The sequence below is a fragment of the Malaclemys terrapin genome, chromosome 1 (genome assembly GCF_027887155.1).
Source record: "Malaclemys terrapin pileata isolate rMalTer1 chromosome 1, rMalTer1.hap1, whole genome shotgun sequence".
NCBI lineage: Eukaryota > Metazoa > Chordata > Testudines > Emydidae > Malaclemys > Malaclemys terrapin.
The window spans coordinates 90040777-90065749 of record NC_071505.1 but is presented as its reverse complement, the minus strand read 5'-3'; the positions used below and the strand labels follow the sequence as shown (position 1 = coordinate 90065749).

The following is a 24973-nucleotide window of genomic DNA, read 5'->3' as shown; positions in this document are numbered from 1 at the left end:
TTAAAGAATAAAAGATTCCTCTTTTTATTAACATAATTTTACTATTTTGTATTCAATACACAAATTATAACAATCATTTGCAAGGGCAAATTACAGGGTTATCTTGCACAAAACACAACATTTTGAGACAATTTACTGGCAATTCCTCCCATTGTCGCTTTACTCTAACATAAGAGGTTTCTATTCCAAAGAAACTGTGTTAACACTTTTCTGGGCTGAAAGTGAAAGGAACGTGTGTAATGGAGGAAGGAAGGTGTCGTGTACAGGCATAGCATAATAACCCTTTAAATAGTTTGTGAGCTTTTTTGTTCCATTCCCCATGTTCAGGTTTTTTTTAGCAGTTGCCAGAACCCAGTCAGAGCAGCAGTGTGTACATGGAGGAATGCCTGGCATGCGTATTTCCAACAAACACATGATTGGACCCCACTGTACACATGTGGTTCCTTCATATTACGTTTGTGTAAAGAGAAAAAGATAAGATCAAAACTGGAATGACACTAAACTATAAAGTACATATTGGGCCAGATCCTCAGCTGGCGCAAATAGGCATAGCTCCAGAAGTCACTTTAGATCAGTGGAAGATGTGATCCATTTTTGTTTACCAAATCTCCTAAAATAATGCAGGTAAATCTCTGTCAATAGCATTGTCTGCAGCATGTACAAGCAAATGCGAAGTGTACTTCAAAATCTCTTCTCAGAGAAGGCAATGGCTTGGCCCTGAAGGAATACCCAGGCAAAGTGCTAGAAAACCAAACCACACCCTGCTGGCTCAGAGCACCGACTTTCCCATTTAAACAGTTGCAATAAGCTCATATTATGTGTTGCAGTGACAAGTCTGCCAGGCTCTTGCTACCCACATGTAATCACGCTATCTTGAGCATTCCGTTACACATTTGCTATTTGTACCAACACGCAACAGGGATCTACACAATGCTGACGGGTAAACGGCCAATAGTGCTGATAGCATAACTTCAGAGGATCTCAAAGAGACTCTGTTAAAGAATGAAGCAGACACAATGCTAAGGCCAGGCCTAAACTACAGGCCTATATAGGTATAACTAGGTCGCTCAGGAGTGTGAAAAATCCACACCCCTGAGCGACATAGTTATACCAACCTAACGCCTGTGTAGACAGCACTATGTCTTCAGAGCTTCTCCTGCCAACACAGCTATCGCCTCTCAGGGAGGTGGATTAACTATATTGACAGGAGAAGCTCTCCCACCGGAGTAGGAGCATCTTTCAGTTAAGCACTACTGCCTTCCTAAAATATATGAGGAGAACTTTGCAAAACACTGCACTTATCTTGGGACAGCCAGGATCTGGTAGGGGTGTGGGGTGAGTGTCGTGGCAAAGTGTCCATCCTCTCGAGGCCTGGCCTGGCCCTCAGGGAGACTGATGGTGAAATGCTGCAGCAGGCTGGTGAAGAAGAGGAAAAGCTCCATCCTGGCTAGTTGTTCCCCCAGGCAAACACGACGACCTGCAAGCGTGGGAGTGAGAAAAGAGGGAGGAGGCAGAGAGGAGGAGGATACAATAACTAGTCACCGAAGGAGTAAGACCCTTACTGCTCAGGCACAGGTTGGAGTGAACAGAGAATCTGCCTCCATATGCAGCAGATGGTGAGTCTCCCTCTTCTCAGACCCTGTGTGAACAGGAACAACTAGGAAATAATTCTCCAGACCGATCAATGTTCTATTTAATCTGATTGTCTGTCTCTGATGGTGGCCAGCACCAGACGCTTCAGTGGAAATCATAATACCAAGGACTGTCAGTTGATTTGGAGAGGGGAATTACTGCCTCATTAGCCTGACTCAGAAGGGTCAGAGACACTCGAATACACAGGGATAAATCCTCAGCTATTAAATTGGCATAACTCCATTGATGTAAAAGGATCTATGATAATTTACACCAGTTGAAGATCTGTCCCATATGCTCTTTGTGGAATTCTTGCCTTCTAGAATCGAAATGGGCAAATAAATGCCTTTAGATAGAGAAATCTGAGGTGGAACAACATGCCCATGCTACCAGGCAGGAGATTCTGGTTCAAGTGCAATCTGGGGACATTGGTTTCCTGGACTTGAGGCAAATACAAGTGGTGCATCTTCACCAATGACCCATGTCAGGCTAAACCACTGCAGCAAGCCTTTGCAGTACTTGTACAAACAGCATCACCTCACCGCCAGCCTGAAAGACATCACTGGTGCCATATCTACTCCCATAGCCACTGCAAAATCCTTCTAACAATGTAACTGAATGTCCTGTATTCTGTTAAGTCAGAGATCAAAGGGAGATGTTAACATTTAGATGAACTGTGAATGTAGTAATAGCACTGTCTTAATTTCTCTTTGAAGTATGCAGTAAACTCCCTGTAAATGGCGGGAAATGGGCAGTTGCCTTCTGTTAATCCGTGCAGCTAATTACCAGTGGTGCTTAGGAAATAGGAGGTTACTTCAAGACCACTATTGGTCACCCAAGGACTGCACGCTGTCAAGAGGCTGCTGGACAACTATACAAAGAACTCTAGGGCCCTGAGCCTGTTATCTCAGATCTGCTAAGCTTCGTCAGGGGAAGTTTGAGTCACAACACTGAGGTCTCCAGCTCCATTCTGGATCACCCTGATCTTGGATATTGGACTTTGAACTATAAACTGAAGAACTGATTCTGGAAAGGACTCTGCAATTCTAGAGCTCACCCTCTATACTATGAAACTGGCGTAAGAATTTTGTTCGTATCTGTATGTGTAATGATCTTTTAACCAACACACTCTCTCTTTTTTCTTTTTTAATAAATCTTAGTTTCCTTAATAGGAATGTATTTGGGTAAGATCTGAGATATTAATTAACTTGATGGGCAATGTGTCTGATCCTTTGGGATTGGTAAGATTTTTATACGATGAACAAGATTTTCAGTAATCTTCATCGTATCTGGAGACTTGGGTGTCTGGGTGGGAGCTCAAGGGTGGGTTGCATTAAGGGAACTGTAGTTTGGCTTCTGGGTAACCAGTAAGGTATTGCATTGTAGAAGCTGTTTTGTTGCTGGCTTGGTGAATCTAAGTATTACAATAACCACCACTTTGGGGGATTGTCTTCCCCACTTGTTGCAGTTTGCCCTAATTGAGCAATCTCAGCATGCCCCAATCACACCTTGTTATAGGTTGACTCAAAACCTTATTCAAACTCATATGTGAACGTGCCTGTCACTTACAATAGTTGTAAGAAATACTTAAGGGGCCACACCTAATACAAGGCCTAATAGAATCTGCCCAGAAACTAGCATCAGATGGGTAGGGAGTTCCACTTGGTATTGTGACCAGGTTGGGGAGAGGGGGAATGGAAGGGGGTTGCGAGTCTGAGAGAGAACACACAGAAACTGAGAACAGACAAAAACAGAGAGAAGCAGAGACAAAAGCAAGAAGGACAAGCAGTAATAGCCTGTGAGTGCAGTGAGACCCCTAGGAAAAAGCTTTTGGGTCTGTTGGCAAAAGAGGCTTTGGGCTATAAGCTAAGAAACTCCTCCTTTTGTTACGGTTCCTCCTGAGTTCAGAGAGCAGGACTTTGTATGTTCCTTAAAAATAAACAAGATGGCATCAAAGAAAATACTTGACTCCATCAATTTCTACTTCCAACTGGAATGTCCCCAGGGCCCTGAAATTTGACGAACATAAGAACAGCCATCCTGGGTGAGACCAAAGGTCCATCTAGCCCAGTATCCTCTCTTCCTACAGTGGCCAATGCCAGGTGCCCCAGAGGGAATGAACAGAACAGGTAATTATCAAGTGATCCATCCCCTGTCGCCCATTCCCAGCTTCTGGCAAACAGAGGCTAGGGATACCATCCCTGCCCATCATGGCTAATAGCCAATGATAGACTTATCCTCCATGAATTTATCCAGTTCTTTTTTGAACTCTGCTAAAGTCTTGGCCTTCACAACATCCTCTGGCAAAGAGTTCCACAGCTTGACAGTGGATTGTGTGAATAAATACTTCCTTTTGTTTGTTTTAAACCTGCTGCCTATTCATTTCATTTGGCGACCCCTAGTTCTTGTGTTATGAGAAGGAGTAAATAACACTTCCTTATTTATTTTCTACACACCAGTCATGATTTTATAGACCTCAATCATATCACCCCTTAGTCATCTCTTTTCCTAGCTGAAAAGTCCCAGGCTTATTAATCTCTCCTCCTATGGAAGCTGTTCCATACCCCTCATCATTTTTGTTGACCTTTTCCAATCCCAATATAGCATTTTTGAGATGGGGTGACCACATCTGCACGCAGTATTCAAGATGTGGGCATACCATGGATCTATCTAGAGGCAATATGATATTTTCTGTCTTCTTATCTATCCCTTTCTTAATGATTTCCAACATTGTTTGCTTTTTCTGACTGCCACTGCACATTGAGTGGATGTTTTCAGAGAACTATCCACAATGACTCCAAGATCTTTCTTGGGTGGTAACAGCTAATTTAGACCCCATCATTTTATATGTATAGTTGGGATTATGTTTTCCAATGTGCATTACTTCGTATTTATCAACCCTGAATTTCATCTGCCATTTTCTTGCCCAGTCACCCAGTTTTGAGAGAGCCTTTGATAGCTCTTCACAGTCTGCCTGGGACTTCACTATCTTGAGTAGTTTTGTATCATCTGCAAATTTTGCAGCCTCACTGTTTACCCCTTTTTCCAGATCGTTTATGAATATGTTGAACAGCACTGGTCCCAGTACAGACCCCCAGGGACACCACTTTTTACCTCTCTCCATGCTGAAAACTAACCATTTATTCCTCCCCTTTGTTTCCTATCTTTTAACCAGTTACCAATCCACGAGAGGACTTTCCCTCTTATCCCACGACAGCTTACTTTGCTTACGAGCCTTTGGTGAGGGACCTTGTCCACATGCTTGTTGACGCCCTCAAAGAATTCTAGTTTCAACTAGACATTGAGATTGGAAAGGGGCAACGCTTATCTAGTGTGGCTGTGGAGCAAATATGAAAGGTAGAGGTGTTGTGCTTTGTGCTGCTAAGGTACAAATACAGAGCTAGCTAACAAAAGTCCATTCTTGAATTACGTGAGGCTCTAGATCAGCGGGTCCCAATTTTTTTGCCAGTGTGACCCTGTTTTAATGCACTATTTCCTGCTGGAACCCCAGAAAACATGGAGGAGCAAAATGGTGTCCTCTGCACACAAAGGATTGCCACGATCCCATGTGCTGATGGCGCGGCCCCATTTGGGGGTGTGAGCCATATTTTGGGAAGTGCTGCTCCAGAGAGCGCAAGGCAGGCACTGACACAGAGTGCAGGGGAGACACTCATTGCACTGCAGTTTGCCACAAACGGAAGGTGGCTGCTCAATTACCTGTTTACAGACTAAAATCAAATCATAAAACGAAAAACAAAATTGGCTTTTAACCAGGGGTACGGCCACACTTTGAGCTGGAAGGTGTAATCTCCAGCTCGAGGAGACGTGGCTCCACTAACTCTGAGCTAGCTAGTGTGCTAAAAACAGAAGTGTAGCCAGGGGGGCGCAAGCAGCGGGAGGGGCTAGCCACCTGGGTAGATACCTAGTATCTTCGATGGGATCATCCTCAGGGTGACCAGCCCCTCCCATTGCTCACGCTGCAGTGGCTACACTCCTACATGCTATCGCTGAGTTAGCGTGGGTATGTGTATCCAACCTGGAACATACACCTCCAGTCTGAAGTGTAGATGTACCCACTGAGCCAATACCTAGCTCAGCTTAGTACCCAGACACTGATAACCCCGCCCCAGTACTGCAGCGTATTCTGGAAATGCGTTAGTAGCTGCCTAACTAACCAACCCCTCTCTGTAACGGAAACGGTTGGCTGCATTGAAACTAAACTAGAAAGCACCAACCACCCTGCTAAGTGTTTGTCGATTTTTGGAGGTGATCCGGTCACTGGGAAAGGTTCTAGAACACTGCTCAGTGCATAGACCCTTCTGTCTAAGCCCTCACGTTTCCCACTGCTGGAACTCCTGGGCTGCACTGGTACACGCCCGGCAGAGGCCGTGCCCCACCAGTTCAGAAATCCCTCTGCTGTTGATGTGGTGACCAGAGGGGTTAGGACAGAGCCTACAGCCCCTCCACCAGCCACAGCTGGCCTCCTTTGGTGTCTATCAGAGAATCAGTATTTCCCTCTTCCCATCTCTCTGGTGAGTTTGGAGCATATGGGAAACTGGGAACATCCATCTCTCCTTCATCCCCTACTGATCCATGTACCCCATTGCAGTGGTCCCAGGGCCTCCAGTAACAAACGACTTCCTTTGATCAGAGTGCCTTGCAACAGATAAAGAAGTATGTGGCACACAACAATTTTGATCATGCTTTAACAGAAATCCTTAACTATGACCTCATCCTTTTCCCAATAACACACACCTCACCTGTGTGTGTGCACATTGCTTCTAAACCAATTCCTGGGCTTGCAGTTAAGCTTTTCCGTTATAGTGCAGAAGCGATTAATGTGTTGCATTCAGTATGTCCCTGTGTCTATTGAGTATGGAGTAATTTCTCTGGGGAGATGCAGCATGCTCATGAAGAACAGAGCCTAACGTGACAGATGGGTGTATAGGCTTAAGGGACGAAGGTCCTCCTTAACCTGGCAGTTCTGCGCTCCTCAGGGATTAGGTAGGTGGGTTTCTTACATAAGCAACAGGAATTGATTTGTAACAAGTTTATTTTCTATTTAAATAACTACAGCAGTAGAAGATGAGCAATGAATTAATTAAGGTGAGGGTTGCCCAGTTTACTGCAGAGTACAGAATACAGGACTGCTTCCCTTTGGCCGAGTGGTTTACACAGGCCCTGGGGCAAGCTGCTCAGGCTCTCAAGGCCTGACCCTAAGTACAGAATTTCAAGGCCAGAGTTTCTGCGCTGGAGAAATAGAGAGAGGGAGTTATTTTGCAGAGGTTGCATATACTGGTACCACCAGGGCACTGTAGAACAGACCCAGCTCAGCACACACTGCACTGATCTTCCACATGAGGAAGCTGCTCTTATGATGAGAGGGACACCTTCCTTTAGAGGAGACTCACTTTCCCATAACAGTAGTGGGTCATTTCTCATGCTCTGTGCCTCAATTCCACAGGGACGGCCTCTCCCAATTGCTCCTCCCCTTGGATTTACCTGCAGAGAAAGGCAGGAAGGCCTCTCGCTTCACAAACTGCCCATCTGCATCCAGGAAGTGCTCCGGGTAGAACTGGTGCGGCTTCTCCCAAACCGTTTCATCCTTCAGCACCGAGGACAAGTTAGTGATGACTGTCGTCCCCTGATCCACCCCAGAGAAGAAACGGGGTACATAAGAATGGTCACATCAGAACAGGCCAGTCCCTCTGCATTCAATTTCCCATCTCAAGTAGTGGCCATTGTAGGATGCTTCAGAGGAAGGCACAGAACCCACCTCAGATACCTAAGTGTATAATCTTATAGCACAGTGGAGTGGGACACCTTCAAGGCCCTCGGCAGTGCACGGCATATGCTCTGAACCCTGTCGCCCTTGTACATTGCATGCTAGCCAGACTAAGAATATGCAAGTGGTGTTTTCAGGGTCTAATGAGGTTCATGGGATGAAAATTGCTTCTACTCCCCAATTTTAGCTCTGGTAAGAGTGTTCTGATTGAGAGACTGAACTACAATTCTCATTGTCTTCACAGAAAAAGCGAGATCTTTTCCCTCTCACATGTCTTAGACCTGAGCTAGAGGAGTTTCTTCTAAGGGCGAAAGTGGAATTGAGTATTGTATGGCTTTGGTCTCTCCAGTGAGACTGTCACCAAGGAAGGCAATAATTGCCCGTCATTGTCCCTTGTCTACTTGGAACTGGACTGAGATGCACAGGGCCTCTGAACAGCCTTCAGATAATAGAGTTTTAGTTGCTACTGTACTGGATTTGAACTCTTGACCTAGCAGGTAGTTTCTATACAGTTAATCAGCATTACCTTTCTCCACCTTCAAGCAGATATACTGAATGTTATAAGGTGCCCAAGACAAAATTACAGTCTCCCTTGTAATGATAGCAATCCTTAGTTGTGTTTTAGCTCCATTTGTTGTTTTTTCAGATATCCAAAGACCTGTTGAAGATGGAGCTAGCCACATAAACAAGGCTCTCTGAGGCCCAAGCCCTTTCAAAACTGCACATTTGATAACTCACCAATGGTTGTGAGATTCAGGGCCTGGTGCTCCACCCCCCTCTGCATGGAACCTTGGGGAGATTCACATATGGAATGTCTGCAGCTTCAGGACATAAGTCTGCAAGGGGAGAAGATGTCTGCATCCCCTGCCTGGCCATAGATACCTTTGGAATGAAGTAGCCTTGGAGCTCGGTGTCCCGGTATGTCATGTGAGGCAATCCAGCAGGAACAATATCCCCATAACATTGAGTTTCATGGATCACAGCATTGGTATAAGGCATGTTCGCTTGGTCCTCCATCTTGGGTGACCTGTCCCTGCCAATCACCTTATCAATTTCCTCATGGACTTTACCTGGAAAAAGACACTTTACATCCTCCTCAATATAACATAATGATGTACATCAACACTGTAGAAATGGGGAACCTGCAGATTTACCCTTAAGTTTTAAACACTGTGGGGCAGGGATTGTCTGTTTATTTGTACAGCGCTGGGTTTATATTCTGTGAGTTTGTTAGCCACCTTCCTATCAATCACTGAGCAGTTTACAAGTGAGTCATCTCTAAGAAGTGGGTGCAGTGTTTGGGAGGTGTCTGGGGCACTTGGTCAAGGGTCAGGAACGATATCCAGCAGTGGGGAGAGGGCGTGGACACACTTCTGATTTCTCTCATCTCCACACAACCAGAAAGCCTCTTTGATACCCCAGACATGTACTGCTCTGCTTCCCAACTGCTAATTCCTGACCTCGCAATCAGGTCTTGTGTGTTTGTTGAAAGCACCTGAAAGCAAGAGTGCAAGGGAGGCAGGGTTTACCTGGTTGGGGGCAAGGGGGCAAAGTGAGCCCTGTAGACAGTGGGAAAGAGAAGAATGCAGAATTAGGCGCTGAAGGAGAGCACATTCATCTTCAGTCACTCAGCCCAATTTACATAGTCATCCTCTGTGCTATGGGTTAATAAGCTCATTGTTAAAGACATCCCACCTTCTTCATACTGTATTTGACCCACTTATGCCTCCGGCGTTGGCACATTTAAGCAGGTTAGCATTTATCCCTATGGAGACCCTAAGAGAAGGAAGAATTACCAAGTAGCTACGAGGGTCTCAAAGTGCACTTGTCATGAAGAAAAGTGGTGAGCGCTCCCCCTGACAATGAAATCTTTAACAGGGGCTTTCTCTCTCCCTTGCCACAGATCTTTGCTCTCCCTCTCAGAGTTTTCCAGTGGAATTATTTCCCCAATCACAGCTGTGACTGTTGCTACGGCAGTGTCATACGCCCAGAACACAAAGGTGACAGCAGATGCTAAGAAGTTCTCAGTGTAGGGTGACCAGACGTCCGGATATTATTGGGACAGTCCCGATTTTAGGGGACTTGTCCCATGTCCCAACCTTACATCAGTCGGAACGCCCTTTGTCCCGATATCGGGGACCGCAGCCACCGCGCTGGAGCCACCGCTTACCGCCTCCTGGGAGAGCTCCAAGGTCCGCCCGCTGGCAGGAGTGCCGCGTGCTGCAGGGGCAGGACTTGCAGGCGCCGGGAGCGGGCAGAGAGCCCTCCACCCGCCCGCCCCTTCCCCCCCCGACCCGCAACCCTAGGAGCCAGGGGGACCAGCCTGCCGAATGCTTCCCAGGATGGGAGCCGCCCCAGGTGAGCACCACCCGGATGCCCCACCTCGCCCCCTGGCAGGTCCCTCTGGTTCTTAGGGCGGGGGGGCTCTGCATGCTGCCGGCACCTGCAAGCCCCGCTCCGCAGCTCTGGCAGCTCCCATTGGCGCTTTTCCCGGTGAATGGGAGCCACAGAGCTCGCGCTTGTGGCGGGCGCAGCCCGTGGAGAGTCTGGAGACCCCCCTCACTGCTCTCACCCTAGGAGCCAGAGACCTCCCAGCAGGGCTGGTGAGTGCGGCCAGAGAAGGGGGCAGGGTGTGATGGAGTGAGTGTCTGGGAGACTGTGGGGGGTGCTGGGCAGTGAGGGTGTGGAGGGCACTTGGAAGTGGGGGAGGTTTGTGTGTGTCAGGGCTCTGGGCAGTGCAGGTCTGTGTGGGGCATTGTTTAGTTGTGGTGGTGGGGCTGTGGGGAAGGGCACTGGGACAGAGAAAGGGGAAATCTGTGTGTATTGGGAAACTAGCGAGTGGGGGGTTGTGTGTGGGGTGCTGGGCAGCTGTTGTGGGGCTGTGGGCAGGGGGGCGCTGGGCAGGGTGTGTGTGCACAGCACTGTGCATTTGTGGTGGAAGGGTTGTAGGGCGGCTCTGGGCATAGTGGATCCAGCGGGCACTGGGCAGGGGAGCTGTGTGGTGCAGCATGGCCCCAGCCCCAACAGGAAGGGGCACACTGGTAGCACAGGGCCAGGCGGACCAGTGTGCCTCTGGCTCCGGTCGGGGCTGTGCACCTGTCTCTGTCTCCTCCCCGCCCCCCACTCGCCGAATGTGTCCTGATATTTCACTCTTGCGATCTGGTCACCCTATTTCAGTGGAAAATGCAGGGTTGGGAGAACCGGTCCCATCTCCACCAGTCCTCTTGCTTACACTGGATGTCAGGATGGAGAAGCATGTACAGCAATGCCCAGCGCAGGGTGGTGGAGGTGGTCTCAGTGCCAGCGGTAAACAAGTCAACTGTTACCAAACGAAGGTTGTTGTCACTGAAACTGCTCCCCGCATGCTCTTTAGCCTGAAGGGAACAAAAGAGAGCGTGATTTGACCTTGGAATTTTGTTGGGGAGAGAGGAGCAGACGGGTAGATAGTGGTAATTCATATTCTCAGACTGAAAGGTTGAATTGTTTGCAGAATGAAGCATAACACACGCATATGACAACACACGCCGTGAAGGCTCCTTGGTCACATACATTTCAAGGTAATAATTTGTCCCACACACCATGGACTTCATCAGGAATAAAGCTCAGGACCTTCTGCTCCAAAAACACAGGGTATGTCTACACTGCAATATAAGCCCAGGGTAGGTGGCACTTGACTCAGCTGACCCTGGCTTAGAGAATCCAGAGCTTGAGCATCTACACTGGGGTAGTCAATAGGTAGACCGCAGGCCAAATCTGTACTGCTAGATGCTTTTGAACAGTCCCTGAAATCTTTTTATTTACTTATCATTATTGTCATTTTTTTAAAATTATTTTCTCTGCAGTCTGGACCTTCCCTATACCTTGCCCAAGAAATTTGGACCATAACAAAAAATTATTGACTACCCCTGCAGAAGTCTACACCGATTGTCAACCCTACGTTAAGAATATTCTAGGCCAGGCGTGAACCTCTGGCATTCACACCGTAGCAGACAGACCCGAGTCAAACCAACCATATCCCAGACTCCCTAGCATCCTCCCAGAATGTGGCCGCTCTAGCCTTGACTGTGGGAAAGCTTTACGGCCCACCCTGAACGTTACAGGAAAATTTGACCAGCCTGCCAACACTGCCTGCCGAGCAACATGGAAGAGGCCCCTTTTCAAGAACTTTTCTTGCTTGCGCTGTCCTGCCTGTGTCAGGAATGGGGCAGAGTTTCCATGAGGCGCTGGTGGACATTTCAGCGGCACTTTCTGACCCACCAAAGTCCAGGGGTGCTGGATGATGGAAACCATGGAAACCATGTATTTGGTGTTTGTTATTACTGCTTCAAGGCTGCGGTTGCGGCCAGTTCCAGTTCCAGTTCCAACACCACTGCTCAACGCACCTGAAAGAGCTTGTGGTGGTGGTGGAGGAGGAGTCCCCAGGCACGGCAGACTCTCACTGCCTGATGCTGCTCAGTACACTCAGCATACATGCTGGAAACTCTGCCCACAGTCTTACCACCATAGTTAAAGGAGGGTCTCCAGTCAGTTTTAGAGATTTGTGCCTCTGCAACTACAAGAGGTTAGTGTGAGCACTCACACTTGATCAGGTCAGAAATTCCATGTAGTAGCAAAAGGGTTTCTTATCTAGATTTTCTCAGAGCAATTCTATACATTTGGACGTAGACTTAACATGGGCAATAACTAATATGCTATTTATATGTTTAATATGCATAATATGCTATTTATATATGTACCTGTGAATAATAATTTGACAGTCCCTATTCCTGCCCTGGTATCTTCTATGAGATCAGGACCTCAGTGCTACCTACTGAACCAACAATCTCATTTTCTACAAGACTCAGGTCTCCCCACCAAGTATTCTTCAGGGCCACCTTGCTTAGCATACGAGATATGACAGGATCACAGCAGGAAGTAGTCTGGCTATCTTTTGTAATGCGGTGGACTTTATGTGTCTGTTTTGTAAGGGTTTCTTATCTAGAGATTTTCTTAGAGCAATTCAGTAAATTTGGACGTAGCCTCAACATGGGCAATAATTAATATGCTATTTAAGAGCCAATGAAAATGTAATTTGCTTTGTTTAAGAATCAGAACAAGACGTTGACATTTAGAAATTTCCCACAAAATGAAAGTTTTTAAAAAAAGGTTTCAGGTTAATCAAAATTTTAAAAATACTATAAAAATAAAACAAACCATACATTAAAAAAATTAAATTAAGTAATTTCTAAATGAAAAATTGAAATTGCTGTTCTGACAACCTCAAAACAGAATGTTTCAAGCCTATCAAAATGTTTCATTTTGATTTTTTCTAAATGAAATGTTGTCAAAAGCCACATGTTTCATTGTTTCAATTTTGCAACCAGCTGTTCTAGAAAGATATAAAAACAGATCGGGTTTTTGTTCTGGAACATGTTTCCAGCCACGGAATTCCCAGCAGCCTGCCTTTGAACGAAGCTGTGACTTGGAAGGATGAAGGAAGTCTTCACTGTGACCTTTGCCAAAACGATTAAAAGGTGTCTCTAAACTGTACATGGTCGGCTTATGTCAGGGCTGTTCCACGGCCAAGAGAGCGAAGGACCCAGGTACGGCACCCAGTAGAGCGCGGCACTGCCTCAGAACAAAGTTCCAACTATCAGCCTATTCTTCAGCTGATTTCTGAGCATGAACTCATTAGACTCACTAGATAAGGGAAAACCAGAAGAAATAGAACAGGGAGCTGTTCATAGCAGTTCTATTAGCAATAGGATTTTGCTTGTAAACTTTACAACGAGGGAAGCTAACAGGGAGTGTTCCCATCACCAATATATTCACGGAGTCAAAGAGATCTACACCTGCCCGTCTCCTCCTACCTTCTCTATCTCTTCTAGAAAAGCATCAGTGAAGTCTCTCTTTTGGGTAGGATTCCAGGTCATCCTGTGCTCCTTCACAAGCTCATCTGTGAAGTCCAGGACCTCCTTTTGGGCTCGGAAGACGCTCTGTGGCACTCCAGGGATGCGCAGCAGCCAAGGTACTACAAGAAGGAGCTAAGATAATACAGTGAGAGAGAGAGAGAGAAAACCACACCCTATGGCTCCCAGAAAAGAATCACTAAACGACAATCTTACTGATCAATCAAATGGCAGCTTCTTACCGACCAAATCATACGTGCTGAGTTACCTGGGGCAGGAATCCAGCTTCTTCGTTCAAGGCCTGTTCAATCAAATGCAGCAACCTCTGAAATTTCTTATTGTCATAGTCAAAGCGCTCACTATAGACGAGGGAGCAGATCACATTGCTAACTGCATTGTTTATAAGAAAATGTGGATCAAAAGGACGACCTGAAAAACATGCAGGACCAACCAAAGACATTAGGAGTCACAACATTATTGTAGCCTGCCCCTCGCTGCATGGAACACACTGAGCAAGAACCTCTAACATTTCAAGACTGCTTATGGAACAAACCAGTTTAAAGTCCATGCTCATGTAACCTGGGGAAGTTAAAGATGCCCCACATACTAACAGGGCTGGGCCTGGTCAATACTTGGAAGAGAGACCACCATGGAAAACTTAAGAATTCCAGGTTTGTGCTGCTGCAGATTCAGTCCCTGGTACTGTAGGGATAAGGCCTTTGTCTGCAGCCATATTAGGAAGCAGCGGCCATTAGCTAAGAAGTCACATCCTCACATTCCATCTAAAATACATCAAAACAATGTAATATCGGTCTGTTAAGAAGGCGATCCTGTCCTAATAGCCCCCACTATCACCAGATAAAGAAACAAATCTTAAGATGGTTAAAGAAAACTTAGTTTGATAGCATCCTGCCTGGCATGAAATCACTTATCAATAGTTGTGGTTGTCAAATCCTCATTTCTTTCTCGTTTTATCTTTATGGTCTCCACTTCTCTACTGTTTGTGTGTATGATCTCTGTCTGGTTCTTTGTTTTTGTCTGTTACATAATTAATTTTGCTAGGTGTAAATTAGTTAAGGTGACGGGGTCTGATTGGTTAGAGAATTTTGTTACAATATGTTAGAATTAGTTAGTAAAATGATTGGTTAATATAGCTAAGCAGGACTCAAGTTTCACTATATAAACTGGGGTCCAAGAAGGAGACCAGCGGAGAAGGAACAGAAGGATAAGAAGGAGGAAAGACCTGGAAGAAGAATTCACCGCTAAGACACAGCCTAAGATCAAAGCTGCAAAGAATCCTCTGCACAACCGTGACATGCAGCAACCAGAATCCAGATGAGATTGCCCTTGCATGGCCAACAGGGGGAAAGTCCGCCTGCCTGACCAGGATTGGTGAGCATAGCATTGTATGCTTAGCATGTGTATTCTGCTTGGTAATTGTTAATAAATAGAGATTATTACAGTGTAATGCTTTTTCACGGATAAAAGGTCTTGCAAACTCGCAAACAGTACGCCCTGAGCCCTAGGAATAGGGTAAGGGTGGGTGTCTAAATTAAGAGGGTTACATCTTGAGCCCTAAGAACTGGGTGAAGTGGGTGCCTCTAGAGTGTGGGAGTAACAGAGAAATGTGTGCCGGTAACAGTACTCATCTCTGCCTCAGTACTGAACCCGTGCTGCTGTGTACAGACAGATGTTACTGGGCTGCTACAGACATTTTTAAGTTGAGGCATAAAAGTGATGTCCTTAAAGACTTCATGGCATGTTTTGGAAGCATGTTAGTGTTGATGCCTTCACCAGATTCCAGCTGAGGTAATTACATTCTACCAACCTAAAATTCCCCTTGCACATTCAATTGGAGATGTTGGGTTGTCTCTTTGGTTTTTTTACTTCCCAACACAAACTCTCATGTTAAAACATCTGTCAGGCTATCATATTATCCTTTCATTTCCTTATGTATGGAAGTCACACTGGTCCCCTGACCCATCTCCCTTGATGCTACAAACCTTGTTCAGAACAGATCGCAGAGCACAGAAATCCAGCTTCCTCGGTCACACGCTGCTCCAGGGATTTCTTTCCCATCCCAAAGTTCCTCAAGGTGGAGAGTGCAAATCTCCTTTGCTCCTTCCAGGCATGACCATATCTTGCAAGCACCACCCCTGGAAAATATTAATAAACAAGAGACATAATCACCTCTGGGAAGCACTATGCAAAATTCACTGGAGAGCAACAAAATAGGGCTGGAGAGACTGGCTTCTGAGGAAGGATAAAAGGAACCAAGTATAGCTTGGCCAAATGGCAACTAATGGGAGCTATTATTGCATCCTTCAGAGGTGTAGGTGGTTAGTGCAGAGGGAGAGGGATTATTCAGGGAGCTCCAAGATATAGCTAGGAGTAATGGCATGAAATTCAGGGCCAGATCCGCAGCTGGTATAACCTGATGTAGTTAATGGAGATAAGCCATGCTATACTCTAAGGGTGTAAGCCTCAGGTTGGATGTCAGCAAACATTTCCCAATTATTAGATCTATTAAACTAGTCTCTCAAAGGAATTAATGGATGCCCCATCACAAGTCAGTTAAGATTGGATTGGACGAAGCACTGGAGAACATACTATAGGGAGCATCCCAGCACTGGCCAGAGTATGGGCCAGGGGGAGGTTGAGAAGATAGGTGGTGCGTAATGGAGGCTGGGGGAGGCTAAGCCTCCCCAAACCTCTGCTAATACTCCCCGCCATGGCCCCGGGCCAGTGGGAGGACTCAAGAGCTCCTCCAGCCAGCCTGGGCTCGGGGTGGCTCAGGCAGGCGGTGGCTTGGGCGGGGCTTCTCCAGCCGCAGTAGGGACTTGGGGCAGGGCAGGGGACTAGTCTCCCCAAATGGGGGGTTCACACACTGCCCAGGGTTGAGAAAATGTGACTCTATAGATATTTTTCCGGCTCTAATCTTTGTTATGAAAGTGCTTTGGGATAACCTGAGATGATTTCAGCCCAACAAGCCTCCCTTTTAGGTTGCATTTCTTTCTACCCTCCTTCACTCCTAGGTCCTGGAGGTTCCTCAGAAGAAGGTTATTTCTTTTACAAGCCGAGGAAGGTACATACATGTGGTGAGGGATAGGAATCTGCCCGTTCTGACAATGGCAGCCAATCAGTATTGATTAGCATGTACATTCTACTGAACATTTCAGAATGGCCACGTCTTAGTAGTTGTTGCAGCGCTGCAGCTGGGAAGGAGAGTCCCCATTTTCATCTAACCTGACTTCCTCCTCATGAGAGGTAGTGTCAGGGGAAGACTTCAGCAAAAGCAACATCAGCAGGGGGACGAGAGAGGAGGAAGTTCACTCCTTAAGTCCCCTTTAACCTCTCCAGGAGCTCAAATGATAAAGCCAGTCCCCCTGCAACACTGCCAGAGAACTATGGTAGTTTCCAAGGTACTTGCCTTCGAAGTTCTCTCTATAACCCAAGTGCTCATATATAGGAAAGTATGGTCGGTCAGCAAAGTCCTCTGATTTCTGGACCAATGCTTCCTTTACTGCTTTGAATCCATTCACTACTATCAGATTACTCCAGCAGTTCTGAAGACTAAAGACATTTCCATATTTTTTACTCAGCTGCCAAGAAAAGAAAAAGGGAAAATAAATTTTTAGAAGCCAGATGACACTTCATTTTGCTGGAAAGCAAGCCTGAAAAAATCATCTTGCATTTCTGTACGCTCTCTAACTGAGAAGGATCTCAGAGCACTCTATTGGGCTTGTTAGCTAATCACTGATGTGCAGCCACTTCTGGAGTGGAACAACTCACAGCAGCACTACACAGCCACTTACACAAGGAGTGAAGAATACCATCATTGTCAGCTGAAGCTGCGGAAAGAGTTTATGTCAGGAGAACATAACTAACCAAGTTGAAATTTGGCCAGGGATCTTGTGAAAGTGTCGTGTGGTCTTTAACAACTACCAGCGGTCAGGATCTCTTTTGGTGTCTTCCAGGATAACTGACCCAAGCGTACATTGTTCCTTAAAACCATGGTGTGGCACTGGTTTAACCACCGACCCAGAGAGCCTTCTACACTAATTCCTGCAGCACATGGCTTTGCACAGGAGATATCCCATTCAAGTACTGACCAGGCCCAACCTTGCTTAGTTTATGAAATCTGATATTATCACAGAGGGTGTAGTAGTGCTGGCTACAGATTCACACAAAATAAAAATTACTGACGTAAGGGATTGGGGGCGGTGGAGGGCATTTCCTGTGATGCTGGCAAATGAGGTGCCAGCTCTTGCCCAGGCTGCAGGCATTAGCTAAGAACTAACAAACTCATTGCTTGAGACCAGACCAATTCACCTGTATTTTAGTTTGCTCAAAATAAGTATTAGTCTTACAAGAATGTATTTAGTGTTTAGACTCTGTGAAATGCTTGTGAGTTGCTGCAGGCATTAATCTCACTTGCAATGTCTCTGTTCCACGCCATAAGAAAATATGTAAGTTTTGCTTTATAACTTTGCAAATGGCTGCTCTGAACTTGTGAACCCAGGCACAGGAATCCTCCCTCACCCCATCAAGAAGGGCTGTCAAAATCAGCTGGGTCAAGGAACATTGCAATACAAAGGATTGGCTAATGGGCCTAACCCACTTTGGAAATACCATGTGCAAGGAAGCCTGTTCCGTGGACTTGGAAGCTGAATGAAGGAAATAAAACAAAGTCACAGGAAAATTTTCCATCTGTTTGGCTGTCTGAACTCTGACAGGGCGAGAGTTCCCCAGGGCTGCCTGCTGGGTCCGCCCTGAAAGAAACTTTGAATAGACAGATCACTGCAACTCGGTCACTCTTAGATTTAGATGATAACTTACTTGTGTGTAGACGTTTGCTTGCTTGAACCTGCAAATAACTCTGTAATTTCTTTTTCCTAGTTAACAAACCTTTAGATCATTTATTACAGGACTAGCTACAGGTGTTGTCTTTGCTGTAAGATCTAGGGTACCAACTGATCTGGGGTAAGTGACTGGTCTCTTGGGACTGGGAATAATCTGAATGTGGTGTGATTTTTTTGGTGACCATTTATCAGTAAGTCCAGTTGGTCTGGGTGGCAAAATAGACTGGAGATTCTAAGGGGACTGTCTGAGACTCCATGGTAAGACTGTTACAGTGATCCAGGAGCAGGGGTGCTGGAACGGGGGGGGCAGGGCAATCCCCACAGTGGCCCGGGCTCCCTGGGTGGCTCTTACCAAAGCCAGGCTTGGGTTTCCAGCCTGGCCTGGGGACGGGGCCTCAGGGGAAAGAGAAGGAGCAGGGGGTGGAGGCACAAAGAGGGCAGGGCCTCGGGGGAAGAGGAGAGGAGAGGTAGGGCCACAGAGGGGGCAGAGCCTCATGCCGTCCCATACACGTCTACCGAGGTTCCAGCACACCTGTCCAGGAGTTCACATTAGTTACTGGCTTGGTGAAATCGGCTTATATAACACACCACCAGTTTGGGGTGTCTGCCCTGTTTTTGACAGTCTGCCCTGAGATAGGCAATCACACTCTTGAGCCCCTCCCGACAGCGTGATAGTTTCTTTGCCCATCTCCTAACCTATGTGGGTGGTTCATTACCCCAAAAACATTAGCCAGAAGATGGCTTATTGCAGCTATGAAATGTAATGTGACACTGATGGTATCCTAGCCAATGCTGTTCTGAGCATTACGGCAGTAGCAATGACACTCAGATAACAGGAAATGTTTTTGTGTTGATTATTGCCCTAATGCAGCTGTGATTCAATTATTTTGGTAGAGGAAAAAAATCACATCCCTGACTGAAATCATTAAATTGATACAAAAACTGTGTGTAGACCAGACATGCCTGGAAAGGAGAAGCATAAAAGTCCTGCCCTTTTTCCACACTCAAAGGAAACCTGAGGAGGGGGCACCTATGGAATTGCAGGTGTTCAGCTAGTGCCCAACAACTTTCGGGTCTTAGACCAAAGCAAACCAAGTAAACTTCACTGAGAATGACGTGCTTCTAAGTTCTTGGCTGCAAATCTGAGTTTTGTATTTACTAACGTGGTTCCTTTCCAGCAGCTAACCATTGTGTGGTGCAAGGCAGGAGAGGGTAGTGCAAAGTTCTTTAAGATACAGCAGGACTCTCCTGATCACGTGTGCCAGTCCTGTCCCATTCCCTTGTAGTAATTTGGATTAGCCTGAAGGCCTTTCTAAATTATGGCAGTTTTCAAGGGCCATGAGAGGCAGTTACAGCAGCTGGGATTCTGCAGGGTACAGGGGAACCCTGGCCCCTGCCTTGGCTACAGGAAAGCATCCTGTAGGAATTGCTATGCCAGCCTACAGCATCGGATTATCCCTCTGTCCTGCCTGAACACGCTGTGGCTGGCTACACTAGCTTTGAGGCTACTTTGCACCACTCCACCAGCACAGTGTGCCTCTTGTTAGCGAGCACCACGGCCACTGTACCCTGGGGACAGACAGGCATTGCAGAGCACAAAGCAGAAGAGTTTAAAGCAATTATCAAATAGTTTAGGTCCAAAATTGAACCTATTTTCAGCTATTTGTGGGATTTCTTGAGGATTGTCCACACAGATGGGAGAAAATGCCCTTCTGAACCAAGAATTTGGGGAGAGAAAAACCACAAGTATTTGTTTTATGTGTATGTGAAAAACACAAAAAAACAACGTATTGTGTTCCTGCTTTTGTACAGCAACTTTCCTCAAAGCCACTTGGGCATCAGCCAACGATGCTGATGACACACAAAGAGGCACTGTGTGACATGCAGATGAGAGTCCTTTTCTATAAGGCACTGGTGAACATGCGTCTGTAACAGTGCCTAGCATTGCCGGCATTCACCTCAATACCAGAAAGATACTGATTAAAAAGGAGAGAATTCAGAGAAAAGCCACAAAAGAGATTAGGGAGCTGGATGGGCTGATTCATGAGGAAAGATAAAATGATGTAAATATATAGACTGCTCACATATCTAAGGAAGGGGACTATGATTCTTCCTGCAAGTACACCTCTACACTGATATAACGCTGTCCTCGGGAGCCAAAAAATCTTACCACGTTATAGGTGAAACCGCATTATATTCAACTTGCTTTGATCCACTGGAGTGCGCAACCCCGCCCCACGCCCCCCCCCCCCACTGCCCCCAGAGCACTGCTTTACTGCGTTATATCCGAATTCATGTTATTTCGGGTCGTGTTATATCGGGGTAGAGATGTATTTGAAAGGTGCAAATGCAAAGGACAGAGGGAAATTGTTTAGGGTTGGGTGAAGGAGTAATGGAATGAGACTAAATAATGGAAAATTTACTCTGGAAAACAAGAAACAAATCCTCAGCGAGAAATGTATCAGTCTGGGGAAGTTTCCTAGGGGAAGTGATGAAAGCCTCATTGCTGGTAATTAAAACTGGATAAAGCCCTCAGGGGCATACCACTGACTAGAAGGGAGAAGGGTGGATAAGAATAGGCCATTTCTATCTTTAATTTCTATGATTCTGTAAGTAAAAGGAGCAGTTTTCGTTTCCGTTCTGTGAGAAATGCAAGAAAGCAAAATGAAATTGTGTGAAATGGAAATAGGGGCAGAAAAGGGAATAATATGTTGTTACTAAAAAGGTGGCGTTAAAACAACTACAGGTCAAAAGTGTTGTTGTTAGCATTGTCATCATCCCATTTGATCTGGAAACTCAAAAACTTTTCCTATCGTATGGTCAAAACAAGAACCAGACCCAGTTTCCCTGTGGCTGGAGTGTTGAAAGGTACCAGCCTAAAAAAGGGGCCTCTGGAGTTTGGAAACTACAATCACAAAACGTAATATGATTTAGTTGCCTCAAACTACATCAGTAGTTTCCTTGGAGACAGGACAAAGCACTTATAACAGTGTTTCCCAAACTGGGGTTCATGAACCCCTGGGGGTTCGCAAAATGTTACAAGGGGTACTCAGGAAAAAAATCCCTAATGGCGGCCAGGCAGCACAGGGCCAGCCCCCCGGAGCCCCTGGACTTCCAAGAGCTAAGCAGATCAAAGCAAGCATATCTATCACACTGAGGAGATTTAAACTTCAAGACTTCTTATAAGAATTGGAAAGGGAGGTGGATATTTTTTGCTGTTTTTAAAATTAAATAGGCAGTTAGTATTGTTTTAAAAATTATTATGAAGAACAAGTTTAAGCTTTGTTGTAACGTGCACTGTTTGCCTGGACTGCTCAGACCTGAATGCTTGTGTAGGAGGAACTCTTTGAGTTGGCTTTTTAAATACCTTCATGATGATTCACATCTGATACTCCTTGATGAAACATAGGAGCCTTGTCTTATAACAGGCTTATTCAAAGTGATACAAGCTACGAAAGTGAGATCTTGGAAGAGTGTCACCATTTTCATAATGTAATAAAAATACTGTAATGATAAATAATAATTAATAATAGAGTTTAATAAGCATGTCATAAAAATACATTTTATATTTCCAAGATCACTACTTTTATAATTTATAGTCAGGTAAAGGAGAAAATCCCTGGAAATATTCATTTTTAGGAAGGGCTGTACGAGACTTGACATTTTAGTGAAAAGGGTTCACAGGTTGTTGAAGTTTGGGAACCATTGACTTATAACAACTAACCCTGCAGAGGTGGTGTGTGCTCTTGTTAGCGCAGACACAGCCAGCAAGCACATCCTAAAGTTGTATAGCTGGAGATTACAGTTTTGTTCACTTTTGCTGAAACTCTCAATCATTTCTGGTGACTTACAAGGAAGCTGTCGTCCATGCATCCACATCCCCAAACCAGAGAAATTTTTTAATGAATGGATCTGAGCTGAGACAAATGCATTTCATATATAATAAATCTTTCACTAGCCCTTTTCATCCCAGAGGCTATAGATGGTACATAAAGGGACCACTTCACCCACCACTGAAGTGCAGACATCTCTGAGGTGGAATGCAGCAGCTGTTTAACAGTGCTAATATTGTGCAACAGCCCAGCCCACTACAATGTCTCCAACTGAAATTACAGGGAGAAGGGAAAGAGTCAGTGTGTCTGGGTGTTCCCCTGTGTGTGTGTGTTTGTGTAGTGGGGATCACTCTCCTCCAGCGCTATCACAACATGTGCGGAGAATTCTACTGGGCTTGGGAGTGGAATGTTGCCCTCTGGACCCTAGAGCCAGAGCAAAGCCACAGCAGATAATCAGAGAGCGTTAGAGCCCCTCCTCCCCTAGTGGACTGACTGTTCCTGTGTTGGAAAAGCCCCAGCTTGTAAAATAACCCCTCCAGCCCGCACCAGCTGGATTAACGAACCACCAGCCCGGGCCAGCTCTGTTCCCCAGCACACTGTGGTGACCAGATGTCCCAATTTTATAGGGACAGTTATGATATCCAGGGTTTTGTCTTATATAGACGCCAATTACCCCCCAACCCTGTCCCAGTTTTTCACACTTGCTATCTGGTCACCTCAGCTGTGCTCTCCAGCCCCTCTGGCACTGACCTGGGTAAAGGAGCGGTGCGGGTTGTGGAAATCGATCTGCAGCATGGTCCCAATGAAAGGCAGCGAGGTCGGCCCAGGTGGGTAGCGACTCCAGCTCTTCCTGCGCTTCAGGAAATCAAATAGCAGAGCGAAGACTGTGAGGGCTATGCCCAGTGTTGGGAGGTTGTTCCCGCAGGATCGAAGCTGGGACCAGAGCCACAGGAGCAGCTCCATGATCGTTCTCCCCTTTGCCCCCCCACGTGTTTTTAACTCTCACCCCTGCCTCTTTCTCCTGCTCCTGTTCTCTCACTCTTTGCTATTTCTGTCTCCACCCGTTCCCCTTCTCTCTCTTTATTTCTCAGACACCCGCCCCTCTCTTGCTGATGTCACAGCTTGGAGCTGCCTGGCCAGAATTTCTCTGTAGCCCCTCCTCTGCCTGGACAATACAAACTCGCAGGGGAGTGGTAAGGAAGGGCGGCCCAGCCCCTGCAAAAGGGAAAGGGCATAGCTCCATTTCCAGCATCTGTGGTATGTAACATGAGGGAGAAAGGAGCCCCTGGAGCCTGTGAGCTGTAAGGTCGGGTCCATATGCAAGAATGAGTCTCTCCTAGGGCTCGAATTGCCCCTTGTATTCAGCAGTAGCAATCCTTACCTAGAGTGACTCGATGTCCCCTTTTTGTAGGGACAATCCCGATAGTCACGACTTTTTCTTATATAGGCGCCTACTACCGTCCCCCCGCCCCTTCCAAATTTTTCACACTTGCTATCTGGTCACCCTACCTTCACCATTTCTCCTCACTTGGTTGGTTAGTAACCAGTTTTTGCTGAGCCCTCGAGAGGTTGCTTAAAATGGGTTTAACTAGATCTGAGTCCCTCTCTTTCTTATTGGATGATTTTTACATAGAATTTAAGGGAGAACCAGCTACTGAACACTGTCAGGAGGAGGGAAGCAACGCGTCTCTCTCTTCACCTGGTCAGGTATGAATTGTGTAGTGTCTGTGTCACAATGGAGCCCTAGCCTCAGGCTGAGCCAAACGCTAATCAAGAGATTGTGAAATCGACAAGAAAGGAGCACACAGGAAAAACCACCCGCAGGTGCTGAGCAGCATCCGGTTTACAAGTAAGGACAATGGACTGGGGGGTATAACTGAGGGGGCAGAGAAGCACCCTGTGCATCTTTCCACTGAGGAGACAAGCTGACAGCATGCTTGTCTCATGGAAGATCACAATCAAGCCTGGCTGTAAGACACTGGAAGGGTTTTGGGGGAACTTGGCTCCAGAAGACAGAAAAATATCTAATAAAATAAGTCTAGGGTCTAGAAAGCATGTTACGATTTTATTTTATATGTAAACCATTTGCTTCTAATACTTAGACTTGCTACTTCTCAAATCACTGTGCTTTGTTAAATAAACATTTACTTGTTTTCACTACAAATGTGTCTGAGTGTCACGTGTTTCAATGGGAACTTGGTTGGGCCCTAAAATCTGAGAGTGAGATTGTTTATGTCCCGGGAGAGTTCCATGCTAGTTTGATGGAGGTTAGGTCCCTCAATGGCTATTAGCCAAGATGGTCGGGGCTGCAACCCCATGCTCTGGATGTCCCTAAGCCTCTGACTGCCAGATGCTAGGACTGGATGGCCGGGGATGGAACACTTGATAATTGCCCTGTTCTTTTCACTCCTTCTGAAGCATCTGGCATTGGTCACTGTCAGAAGACAGGATACTGGGCTACACGGACCATTGGTCTGACCCCGTATGGCCGTTCTTATGCCAATCAGAATAGATGCCACTCCAGATCCTCCAGTGGGATAGGTGGAGTAATCTGATCCTGATTTGTAGAGTTGTAAGCAATAAATTACAGGTAGATTCCTCATTTATTCCAACGATGCCCAATCTACTAGCAACAGCACTAATACGCTTAGACATGAGACTCATAATGGTACAGTTCTGATGGGTACCATCAATTTTATCTGCCATCTGGTAGAGCATTTTGATGGTTTCCGCCATCTGCTGTTTCTGCTGAGGGACTTCTTCATAAAGAATGTCATCTTTTTGACTCTTCCAAAGCTTCCTGCCTGTTAAAGAGAGGTAATGTAGAAACAAAAAACCTGGACATAATATATATTTTTAAAATGTTACCATAGGTATAATTACAATAGGCAGGACAGGTTAGGCATTTTAGAACTCACTACACAAAGAATTAAATTTAAGCATAAGAGAGAAATACAAATTATGAAAGGCATA

General features: G+C 46.0%; 1 protein-coding gene across 2 annotated transcripts; it reads right to left on the bottom strand.

Annotated features, from left to right (window-relative positions):
- LOC128838330 (cytochrome P450 2D14-like) lies at positions 1-23041 on the bottom strand. 2 transcript variants are annotated; one of them, XM_054030431.1, is made up of 9 exons: positions 22751-23036; positions 16736-16907; positions 15309-15461; positions 13574-13734; positions 13267-13440; positions 10650-10791; positions 8300-8487; positions 7135-7276; positions 1-1477 (listed from the first exon to the last, which is right to left on the bottom strand). In XM_054030431.1, exons 1-9 carry the CDS (start codon positions 22961-22963, stop codon positions 1299-1301), a joined length of 1524 nt encoding a protein of 507 aa, XP_053886406.1. In that variant the 5' UTR covers positions 22964-23036; the 3' UTR covers positions 1-1298. The 2 variants fall into 2 exon arrangements, with proteins under 2 accessions (XP_053886406.1, XP_053886417.1); XM_054030442.1 differs by lacking the exon at positions 1-1477 and adding an exon at positions 1484-1639 and having other exon boundaries at positions 22751-23041.
- Positions 23042-24973: the final 1932 nt, after the last annotated feature.

What these genes read in the sequence shown, in the direction of transcription:
- LOC128838330 (XM_054030431.1), bottom strand. Translation starts at nt 22,963, where the DNA reads ATGGAGCTGCTCCTGTGGCTCTGGTCCCAGCTTCGATCCTGCGGGAAC. An exon ending in CGCACCGCTCCTTTACCCAG is followed by an intron (nt 16,908 to 22,750) that starts GTCAGTGCCAGA and finishes TTTTCTTGGCAG; the next exon opens with CTGAGTAAAAAATATGGAAA. An exon ending in TTCTAGAAGAGATAGAGAAG is followed by an intron (nt 10,792 to 13,266) that starts GTAGGAGGAGAC and finishes TGTTCCCTTCAG; the next exon opens with GCTAAAGAGCATGCGGGGAG.